This window comes from Clupea harengus, chromosome 12 (assembly GCF_900700415.2).
Source record: "Clupea harengus chromosome 12, Ch_v2.0.2, whole genome shotgun sequence".
In the NCBI taxonomy this organism is placed as follows: Eukaryota; Metazoa; Chordata; class Actinopteri; order Clupeiformes; family Clupeidae; genus Clupea; species Clupea harengus.
In genome coordinates, this window is record NC_045163.1 from 6,862,149 (window position 1) to 6,873,947 (window position 11,799).

At 41.5% G+C, this 11,799-nt stretch overlaps 2 protein-coding genes across 3 annotated transcripts; both read left to right on the forward strand.

Moving 5' to 3' along the window:
• Nucleotides 1-45: 45 nt before the first annotated feature.
• Nucleotides 46-4,296, forward strand: LOC105888519 (lysozyme g-like). The gene is made up of 4 exons (XM_031578285.2): nucleotides 46-384; nucleotides 2,400-2,602; nucleotides 2,687-2,819; nucleotides 3,770-4,296. Coding segments are annotated over exons 1-4 (468 nt in total). The 5' UTR covers nucleotides 46-383; the 3' UTR covers nucleotides 3,901-4,296.
• Nucleotides 4,297-7,211: 2,915 nt separating this feature from the next.
• On the forward strand, nucleotides 7,212-11,549 carry tmem230a (transmembrane protein 230a). Of its 2 annotated transcripts, none has more exons than XM_012814582.3 (4): nucleotides 7,212-7,413; nucleotides 8,015-8,151; nucleotides 8,841-8,963; nucleotides 11,363-11,549. In XM_012814582.3, exons 2-4 carry the CDS (start codon nucleotides 8,050-8,052, stop codon nucleotides 11,501-11,503), a joined length of 366 nt encoding a protein of 121 aa, XP_012670036.1. In that variant the 5' UTR covers nucleotides 7,212-7,413; nucleotides 8,015-8,049; the 3' UTR covers nucleotides 11,504-11,549. The 2 variants fall into 2 exon arrangements, with proteins under 2 accessions (XP_012670036.1, XP_012670029.1); XM_012814575.3 differs by having other exon boundaries at nucleotides 7,214-7,413; nucleotides 8,045-8,151.
• The last annotated feature ends 250 nt before the right edge of the window (nucleotides 11,550-11,799 follow it).

Here is an 11,799-nt window from a genome sequence, read left to right on the forward strand (position 1 = left end):
GCTGACGAGACCAAAGGGGTTCGTCACACAAGCTTTTGTTAACTTGACGCACAGTACGGCGCCAGTATAAAACAGTCCCACTGTCTCTGTGCTGACTGCTGCTTAAAGTAAGTCAACATTTTCCTGTAAACGTCTTGTAACTCCGGAACACTTCCATCAGCCAAACCCTAAATAGATAAACTTTCGTTTTGTTCCATTCGTTTTGACTAAACAAACGTTGGGTTCTTTACTTGCTGGACCACCGTTTCTGATAAACCACGTGATGCACGTCAGCCTGCCCTCTGGTTTGATGGGCTGCGCTTCGGCTAGTGGAGAAAAGAGTTCACCATATAAACCCAGGAGTCTGATACATCACCAAAGCTTCCGGAAGAGCAACACAGAACAGTGAGTACACTTCGTTTCTTTTTTAAATGTCGCTTTGTTCACCACAGTAATGTGCGTGTGTGTGCAGGGCAGGAATTTCAGTTTGGCCTTATCAAAAAATGATATGCCCTGCGGCCACAGTGACCGCACTGCCACAGCTGATACCGCAGTCTACCGCGTCTTTACGGTCCGGTGGCGGCCTTAAGCATCTGGGGGGCCCGTTTCAAGTGCTAAAGTTTGTTTGCATCAATAAGGGTATATTTTCAGAATTCAACTTAAATCCATTATGTGTACTTTCAGCATCATGAACAACTCAACATGGAAAAAATCCAAACAATTAAAAACTGAAACAATTAAATGTTTGCTTTCTCTCCTCTGCTCCGTGTGTGTGTGTGTGTGTGTGTGTGTGTGTGTGTGTGTGTGAAACCCAGAGAGCAGAGGAGAGGGGAAAAAGTAGAAATGTATATTTAATATATATTTAAGTATGTTGTTTATCCTCATTTATTTGCACGCTTGTAGAGAGTATTTAATTATGTGTATTTGCTTTAGTTCGAGAATGTACTAGTTTGCATTAGTTGACACAGTTAGTAGTGTTCCTAGTGAAATAAATGACCTGCCTATACTGTTTAGCTGTTTATGCTGAGTTTCTAACTGCAATTAAAGTTGGTGGTTAGCTTTGAAGCAATGTCCAGTTTGTTATCTTTGAATAAACTGACAGCAGCTCACCATTATATATTTTAAGTGGGGGAATTGCCCAATTCTTACATGTTAGTCGGGGCCCCTTGGGAGGGTGGGGCCCGTTTCAGTTGAAACAGGTGAAACATAGCTAAGGGCACCAATGTTCCTGTCAATACGGGTTTTAGACACCAGTGTCTTTTGTGGGGATTCTGAATTCTTATTGGGCAACATCAAGTGAAACGCTGCGCACATAACCAGTGGGTTTGATTTCGAGCCTGGTATGAACCGCTGGAAAACCACTGCGGACAGATAAAAGTAGAAAAACATGATTAGCAAAATACTAATTCTGCATCAAAATGTACCCTGCGACTGATATAGTATCATATATGACATTATTAATTTGTTAATACTGATATATTTGGTGCTTAACCGTTGTAGGCGACGTTGAGCTAGTTTTAAATGCTTTATACAGAGTTCAGTAGTTTAGTCCAGTGGTCAGGCTCCCTCCAAAGGGTCATTGAGGGGTCGTGAGATGATTAATAGGGCAAGAAATAAGAAAAAACTAAAGTTCTGATACACAATTTTGTGTTCATACAGCTTAGACTTTTCTCCAATCTTTGCTATCTGAGAAATTAAGAGAGAAAATATAACAATTGAACAACATTTTCCAAGAATCAAAAAAAAAAAAATAGGTGTCATAGGTTTTAAGTCACTGCGCCTGACCAAGAAATAGTCCCCCACATAACAGCCAGGCCCGTGAAAATACAACTTGTCATTTTTACATGTAGGATTATGCTTGTGCAGATTAAACAAACGAAGATATAAGGTGTTGATAATTGAGCTTTAGAGGTGCTGGTAGGCATATTTGTTTCTGTGAACAGAAAAAATAGCTGTGTCCCCCTGTTTTCAGTGTTTGTGGTCAGCTAAGCTAAGCTAACCCGCTGATACAGATGTTCCCCTCAGGATGAGTTGTAATAACTGGTGATCCCTTAACTTTTCATCTAGCACCATCATCAGATCAAAACTGCCATTTGTACATTACTTTCATTCCCATCATCCTCAGCTGTACTTTGTGTTCAGTGCTAAGATGGTGAACCTGGTGAACATTGAACCTGATAAACATCAGCATGTTAGCATTGTCATTGTGAGCATGCTGACATTAGCATTTAGCTCAAAGCAATAGTTAATTATGTAAAAGTACTCCCTGGAAAGCAGTATTGATACTGACTGGGTTATCCTGGTAAATGAAAGAGAATGTATTTGAAATGACATTTGTCTAATACTGAATAATGTGGCACAGCCATGAACATTTTACATGATGAAGTTTAAACTAATAGAAACTTTAATTTCCTCTGCAGTGTCTACATACGCTAAGGATGCCAAGGAAGATCTTCCTCACATAAATAAGTACAAGGACAAGATTATCAGTGCTGCTAACAATTGTAATGTGCCGCCTTCTGTCGTGGCTGGCATCATCTCCAGAGAGACACGCGGAGGTAGAGGGGCAGGTTTCACTTCTGATGGCTGGGGAGACAACAGGAATGCCTTTGGACTAATGCAGGTCTGTGGTCCACACACACGCCTCTGTCCAACACACTCTCTGCATCCACCTCCCTGATAATAATGTCTTAATTATGGTTCCTAGGTTGACAAAAACTGGCACAAGCCTCAGGGTGCGTGGGACAGCCAGACCCATATTGAGCAAGGAGTTGGGATTCTAAAAAGCTTCTACCCACAATTCGAGGCAAAAGGTTGGAGCGATAAGCAGACACTGAAAGGTACAGATCATCCATCTGAAGAGTTGCCTGTGTGTGTTTGAGGTGTAAAACAATGTTGTCTATCGTTGCAGTGCAAGTTAGTGGTATTAGTGTAAAATGTACAACATCAAAACATAAGTTTCAAAATAAGAACTAAAGTTTTTACAAATGATTCTGCAAAGCAATCACTTTTGAAATCCTAAAATGGCAAATCCACCAGTATTATTTAATTGAATAAATTCAAAGCCGCTGTGTGTAGAATTTTTGTGATTATAGCATTATTCAAATTATTCGGACAGGACACCTTTTTGTTTGTGAAAATAAAGAAATAAATGAGACAATCCTGGTGAGAGATGGTGCAACACACTATGTGTTGCCTTCAGCCTTTTTTGGTTTGACCACTACAGGCGCCAAAGTCGGAAATGTTCAATATAAGCGGCATTAAAGGGGACATATACTGCATATTTCCAGATCTATTTATTCAATCTGGGGCTCTACTGGAATATCATTGCACGATTTATGGTAAAAAAAATAAATAAACGTATTCATCTATACTGGCCCTTTATGCAGCCCCTCAGTTCAGCCTCTGTCTGAAACAGGACGTTTTACCTCCTGTCTATTTAAGGCCCCCCTCCCGATAAGCTCACTCTGTTCTGATTGGTAAGCTCCCGGAGGCAACGTCAACAAACCATGAAACAAACTATAGTTGCACTTCTTTTTCTCGTTCTTCGATCTTTGACCATGTTTAACATAGTAAAATCACAATAGAAAATCACAAAGCACGATACGGGCCCTTTAAAGTCAGAATGTATTTTGAATGGATGTCAACTGTGAAAACTGTGAATGTCAAGTATCAATAAATCCCTGCTGAAGAACAAAAAACCTCCTTGAAATAATACAACAAATTGACAAAACAACCCCACCTCACCGCATTTTTCTGCACCCTTCAAATTATTTTCTTCCTGCTTCAGGAGCGCTGGCTGCCTACAACATGGGTACAGAAAGAATGGATTACAACAACGTGGACGCTCACACTACTGGGGGGGACTACTCCGCTGATGTCCTTGCCAGGGCCGAGTACTTTGAGAGGAATGGGTATTAACTCTGAGAGCTGCCCCACTTCTTAGTTAAAGTTCAATTTAAACAGCAAATAGCCTTGACATAAGGTAGAATGAGACAACACTTACTTTTCATTTGTACTCACTACCTGAGAATCCTGAATCCACCTTAAAAATATGTCACAGTATCTTGTGATTGTCTTCTCGACTGTGTGCCAAATTACACATTTTTCCATGCGATTCCACCAGTGATGACTTAGCATGATTGAAATCTGATTGATTGATATCTGTGTCTCTTTATATCCTTTATAATTTCATAAATGGAATTTTCAAAGTTGACAAATGCATTTCTGCAGCAAAGTAACTACAATGTATGATATGGTGACTTATTTGCAGCGTGTATCAGTGCATCAATAAAGCTATCAGTCCAGTATACATAATCCTGAATCATGTTTTTTTCACTACATGCTAAGTGGGTACATGTACACACATAATACCCTCTAGCATCATTGTTAGCAGGCGTAAGAGTTCCTGCATACTGCTCTTGTTATATCTGTTGTTATATGAGTCGTAAGTCATTACACATTTTGAAACGGAGCAGAGGCAACACAAAGATGAACCATTTGTCAGCTTGATATATTTGATATCATTAAAGGAGTACTCCATCAATTTAGTGACTCAAGGGACAGAATATTACAAAATGATGAAAATCAAAGCAGGTTGAGATATCCTGACTGCATTCCCTAATATTGGTCAAGCGCCAAAAACACTGGATCCTACAATTCCCATAATGCAACTAGATAGTGTCTTTCATTAGACCCTCCCTGCCTCAAGCCCAGGCTGAGATAACCCTGATGACATCACTGGGGTTATTTTCTCAGTTTGGAAAGACATTATACAAATGTTGTTTTAATATTTTGGTACATTGGATCCTTATTTATTAACTCACCCGCCATCAAAATATGCTTTACAAAGTTCATCATCATTTAATTTTTCCAGAATCCTAATGCACATTACCTGCACCTTGAAAGCAGAATTTCAAGAACACAAGGCAAGGGTAAACACAGGAGCACATGGCAGGAACAAGGAAGCACAAAGGACTAGACACAGGAAGTAACACAAGAGCACGGAAGGGATACAAAGTAAAAGCACAAGACAAAGACAAGGCACAATTCTCACATTAGGAGTTTCTCCTAACTTTGCCAGTTATGACAAATGTTTAGCCTTAGGATGTTTTGTGAATACGGCCCCAGATTTCTGAGTAAGAATTTGGTTCACACCTCAGCTTGTAATTTCCAGTTTTGTTCACAACAGGGTGTACTACTCACTCAATGTTAGCTTTAACCTGAAAGAGAAGACTTCAGGTCTGTGGAACTATGCCGTACCACACAAAGGGGAAAAGTTAGCATGAGAAAATGACAACTCCCTCCACAACACAACGTTTCCAAATTTCTGCACTTTCCTCCCTTAGTGAAATGTACTACAATTACCTGCATGACATGACTTAACACGACTGCTCTGCTTTTGCTCCTAGTTGGAAGCTTACACAACAGCAGATCATGCCATTTCTAACTATGTCAAGTTAGTTCAGCAAAAATGAACCAACAGGATGACGACTGAGTGAAAAAACACAGACAGACGGCTATGGAGATATACTTTACCACTTGGCAAGGTGAAATTTGTTTGCATGCACATGGAAACACTGTTAAACAACACAATATCAGCAGGCAGATATACGCTGAATTTGCTAAATATTAGAGAATTTTTTTTCGAATTCAGGTAACAGCCGTTAACCCTTACATGATTTATATTCTCAAATATAGACTGATCTCAAGTACGAGAAGTCGGCAGCTTGGAGGAGGATTTGTAAGTTTCAAGTGTATTGTAAGATACATGCCGTCCTGCCCAGGATCCTGTGGCCGCTGCTGGTCTATGAGGTCCCGATGACGGCAGTAGAGTCAATGGAGAGGAGAATCAGTAGCCACCTTCGCAGGTAGCTTGGCCTACCACGCAGCCTTAGCAACCAGTTGAACAGTGGAACTGCATTAGGTAGACTATAAACAGTGGCCTGTAGCCTTTCTTATGGCTAATGACATTCCTAAATCCAGCTGCCCTATAGATGCAGAGATGTTCTTTTTGGTAAGAAGGTACAAAATATGATAAAGGTACAGTGCTCGTACCCTGATAGGTTACAGCTGGAGCGACAAAGCATTTGTACTTTTTTAGGTCCATTCCTGTACTTTGATTAATTAGTGTGTGGCCAACAATGAAGTGCTTATGTGTCACTGTATTTATATTACTTCAGTATTTGTCCTGGTCAATTGGTTTCCATGAAGTTCCATGAACCTATTCAATTTATTTCCATACACTGGAATCATAAAATCATTGCCCCAGCAATAGCCTTCTATTAAAGAAAACACTGTGAATATTATACCTTGTATTAGAAGTAATAGTATTGTGAGAAAGTAGGCTCTGTTTTTGTGCCATGGTTGTTGTGGGCTTATTTGGGACAAAATGTCCAAGGCTGTTTTTCTGTCATAGTTTGCCCCTGATGACAACACATAACCACACCAGCCAGCAATGATACTAGCTGATGATGTCAGTCACGAGATGATTACGGGGTCAATGTTTATGGCAGTTTTTACGACAATGGTAGCAATAACCATCATCTATCGAGAAGAATCATCTTCAACTAAATGTCAGATGTCCCATATTTAATTTTATATTACACACACACACACACACACACCACACACACACACACACACACACACACACACACACACACACACACATTAATGCTGAGAGTTATTGGTTTTCATATGCAGCTGTTTGTCTGCTGTCTTTGTTATCAAAATGGGATCAAGTGTTCAGCTTTGGTTCGTAGCTAATAAGCTCTCTCTCTCTCTCTCTCTCTCTCTCTCTCTCTCTCTCTCTCTCTCTCTCTCTGTAAGACTCTGGGTGGACTTGGAATATGTTCACACAAGAACACAAGTTCTTCTCCAACTGAAACAATTTTATTTTTGTTTGTTTTTTGTGTGTTAAGGTGCACAGTTTATTTCAACAGGATGAAAGGAGGCTTCTAGAGTGTAACTGTGATGACCGATAATGTAGTAGTGTATTGATGGCCTAAAATGTCTACTCTCCAAGTTGTTAAATCCTTTTAAATATTGTCTGCCAATATAGGCTTTTAATTTTAGGTTTTGTAATGTCTATAGCCAATGTGTCAACATGTGAATACTAAAGAAATGTTGAACCGTGTGGTTTGGGGAGATAAGGCTATTATTGACATGACTTTGTTTGCCTACTGTGGTCATTCCCTCAACAACATGGCCCCCGTACCGCTCCTCGTCTTCCTGCGCGCGCAGGCATACAGGACACCAGGAAGCAAAACAGTATGGAGCATAACTGAAGGGGAAAAGTTATTTTCCCGCTGCGTCAGTTTACATGTCTGGGCCAGCTGAATGGGAAGTTTTTGAGTGTGTCGAATATTTAACACTACTTGCCGTATCAGTATCTTAGCTGTTTTACTGTGCGAGTATAGAGTGATTTTACAGGTGAGTCGAATTTAGGCTACCAACAAAATAGCAAAAATATGATGGGCTTGATAGCTTAGTATTTGCAGTAGAAAGCAATCAGCACATTGAGATATGTGTCATGCTAATTTAGCGTTTGTTTCAGAATATCTGGTTGTCCTTGAACGCTGGCTACAAATGTGTTTATATTAGTTAAACGTCTTCTTGCAGATCCAAAGAGAGGTTGGGATTATTAGCTTGCCTACGTTATACATAGCTAGTTGCCTCCCCCTGTTGCTGCTGCCCAGTAACACACACGTCAGTAGCTTTTTACAGCATTAGAGCTATTTGGGTAGCTCTTTGAGTTTGAGCTAATTTAACATGTTGACTAAACCTTTTAGCGCAGTTCATGACTGGACTATGTTTCATCTGGATTGGCACAGATTGCTTATTTCTGCTGTGTAGCGGTAATGTGGCTTTATTATTATGGGATGAATGGCGCCTTGTTTAAGCTTGGGCGCAAGTAAGTACCTAACAGACCACAGAGAAAGTGGAATCTTGCCATACGTCCTAGGAGCAAGAAGAAAGGGGACATTTGCAAGGTTAGTCACGACTTGATTTGGTTTTCCTCTCACCCTCGCAGTTGCCCTCTCTCTATCTCTCTCTGAAATAGTGGCAATGATGCCTACAAGGAATGTATCTGGAGGTGGAGGAATGCCGAGCAATAAAGTGAAATATTCGCGATTGGCAGACAACGACGACGGCTACATCGATCTACAGGTAAGTTTTTCAAATAGACTGGACTAAATTGAATAAGACAAAAATAAAATAAGTAAGCGGAACTGTGGCGGTTGTAAATGTGGTTCATGCTTCACGTATACCTGTCAAACACGAAATTAAATCAAGACTGAAAGTGCGTCCAGTTTGTGCGCTCTTAAAAACTCCAGTGTTCATGCAGTCCTGGCTGTAATTCGGAAACAAACCAGGTAGCTTGAACTGAACCACGCACTATTCCAGCCAATCAACACGTTGTTTTAGGAGCAACTTTAGTTTGATGCTGCTGAGCACCAATGTTAAGGTGGGTGTTGTAAGACAGGTGTAGCCTGCTTTGCCTCTGCTGTCTCGTGCTGCCATGGCAGAACACAAGGTTGCCTGTGGTCTGATAGATTTGAATAAGCATAAGTGTCTGTGGCAGTCTCGAGTAGGACTGCTGTAGATTTTAAGTACATTTTAAGTAGTTCTAGACTGTGGCTGAGTTAGACTTGCCATTGGTATGCCCAGTGATGTGATGTCTGTCTATCAATGGATTTTAGTGCCAAAGGCAAAGTCAGCAGCAGCATCTGATACTGTCCAGCCTGCAGCTCTACAAAGCTTCCAGTCTTGACATGTCTAACAAACCCCTAGACTAGTCTTGCCAAGGGTAGACAAGACAGCCATAAACTTCCCATCTCTGCACCTTCTTTTGCCAGTTTAAGAGAGGACCTCCCAAAGTTCCCTACAAAGCTATCGCCCTGGCGACCTTCCTCTTCCTCATTGGGTCCTTATTAATCACCATCGGCGGGCTGCTGCTGTCTGGCTACATCCAGGTTTCGGTGAGTACACAGAAAAGAGCATTCATATCACAGAACAGAGCCTTCACACCATAGAACAGAACGTTCACACCATAGAACAGAGCAGCACCCCTTGGAGCAGAGCAGCACCCATTGGGGCAAAGCCCTCATGAGATATACCCACTAAGATGGTTAGTGTTAGTGTGCGTAATGCCCAATTTATGGTCGTGCGTTTGAACGGAGACGGACACATAGGCACGCCTTGGCAACACCTTCCCCGAGGTGGAACGCCCCTCCGAGCACCTCGGAGAGCTCGACAGACACCAACGTGCACCTCCTGATTTTTCTAACTTTTCGGAGAGCTACGGATACCCCCTTGGCTGTGATTGGTCCGCTAACGACATCATTTCCGAACGACATCATTTCCGGAGTAGTGCCTTAGCCCGGCACGAGCCTGACAGCAATTAAAATATTTTGTCCAAACGACCTGAGCCCCACTGAGTCAATGTCTCAACTGTTCATACTACTGACACATTTACGTATTTTATGAATAGCCTGCCTTTATTAAACTCCAGCATCAACAAATAGATGCACTAACTCACACAAACAAGCACCTTTAAACGCACAAGAGCGCGGAAGAGCGAGATAAGCATATTGAAATTAAATTATTCACATTGCAAGAACGGAATAAAATTGCCGACACATTACACATGCTAGGCATCTGCTATGCCGAAATAAAACTGTGGCAGAGCAAAAAAGTCTTACCATTGAAGATTTTTTTTCTTGGCTGGATGGCATCAAACATATTTCATTAAAGCTTCACACTTCTGACATTGGACATATCCAACAGCCTCATTACAATCCGCATCGACTATGATGCCATCTGACAGAAATATGTTCATACAGTAAATTTCCCCTCGTTAGGTATCGTTTTAAACTCTCCAGATGACAGTTTCTTTAAAAAAAAAACGTTCAGATCATGCCAACGTTCGTTATAAAACTATCTACATAGTCCAACCATTGAGGTTTAATCCATAGAATCCGCATTGACTACTAAGCAGAAATATCTCCATACAGTAGATTTCCTCTCGTTTTGTATTGTTTTAAACTCTCTTTTTAACATCTTACATTATACCAGTTTGCTGCCTGTAATCGCGTTGTCACAGCTAGGACATAAACAAACTCCCGCACACAGGAAGAAGGCTGTTATCCTAAATGTGATTTATTGTATTCTCAAAAACGATACATCTGCAAAGAAATCAACATAAATTGCAACATACTACCTTCTCAGAGGCTAAAGCCCTTCGTAAACATTACACATTTTATATGCTTAAAACACACAGAATCAGAGAGAAAATCAGCTGTCACTTGGCTATTACCTGACCAATACCTTTTAAACTCGGTAATAGTATTCACAACTAATTTGTCCTTCATTCTATCAAATATGATTAAACGGCATTGCACCGTGAGGCAAGCGTGAGTAGAGTTCTGTCCACTCATGTACAAAAGCTAACATTAACGTGAAGTGGAGTTAACTTGCAGCCAACACCATTGTATTACAAACACTGACAACACACACACATATAGGCTACACCTGGCGATTATCTCGCCTTTTATCTTCCACCTTTGAATAATGTAACCTATAAACACGTTGTTTCAAAGAGCTGTGGCCGTCCTTAAAAGATGTGTCAATAAACGAACTTCTGCTTAATGTGAAGCAGACACGTTGACTTCACTACTTATTAAGATATTTTAAATATGGTATGTTCAATGCCTTATCACGCTGATGTGTCCCAGCCCCACCCGAGCGAGTATAATTTCTAAATGTTTGGCCGGACCCGACCCGCAGGCAATGATGAACTATATGACTAGGCAAAATGCTGTCTGACCACTACAACAGGGACATAGGACACATTGTTTCTGACAGTGGCAACAGCCGAGCGACCCTTTTCCAAATTGAAACTCATTAAGACCTACCTGAGGAGCAGCAGAGGCTGAATGGTCTGGCTATCCTGTCCATGTTCATGCATCACCACTTTTATGTTTGAAAGCCATCGTTTCGGCTTGCAGGTGTGCTGTGCTTTGCCTCTGGCTCTGCTCAGTCAGCTTGTCGGTCTTGACGTTCAGATGTTGCGCCTAAATTATCTATATCATATCGTCTCGTCACATGATCAAATAGAGACTTGACATTGGACAACAGCATACTTATTACCCAGCAATCATCATTGCAAATCTGAATTTGACAAAAATACCAAAGAAAATAAGAACGTATTAATTTCATTGAATCATTTTTTAATAGTTTCTATAGTGTCTCCAAGACCGCTGCGCAGGCACTCATGGCCTGTTACAGGGTTTGTGCAGTGTATAGTTATTTGTGCTTGAATTGCTGGTGTTGATGTTCTCTTGTCCCCCCCCCCCCCCCCCCCCCTCCCGTGTTCCAGGACCCCAACAGAACAATCCCTGTGCTGATTATCGGAGTGCTGGTCTTCCTCCCTGGATTCTACCACCTGCGGATAGCCTACTATGCATCAAAAGGCTACAGGGGGTACTCGTACGACGACATCCCAGATTTTGATGACTGAGCTTGGGGCTACTCTGAGCACCGGAGACACTGGGGGGGGGGGGGGGTTCAGTTCTCCGACCCTTCCACGTGAAACCCCCCCCCCACACACACACACACACACACACACTGGGCCGGGGCTGCTCCGGCCCACAGGACCTCGCATGGGACGCTTCTATGTATGTTTACTGCATATTTCTCCCACCGGGAGGGAACGGCAACACCAAGTGGCTTAATTGCACTGTTCATGCATATGCTGTACTTTTGGACTTGAAGGTGGCGACTGTATCTGTGCCGGAAATAGAGTATTTATAATCA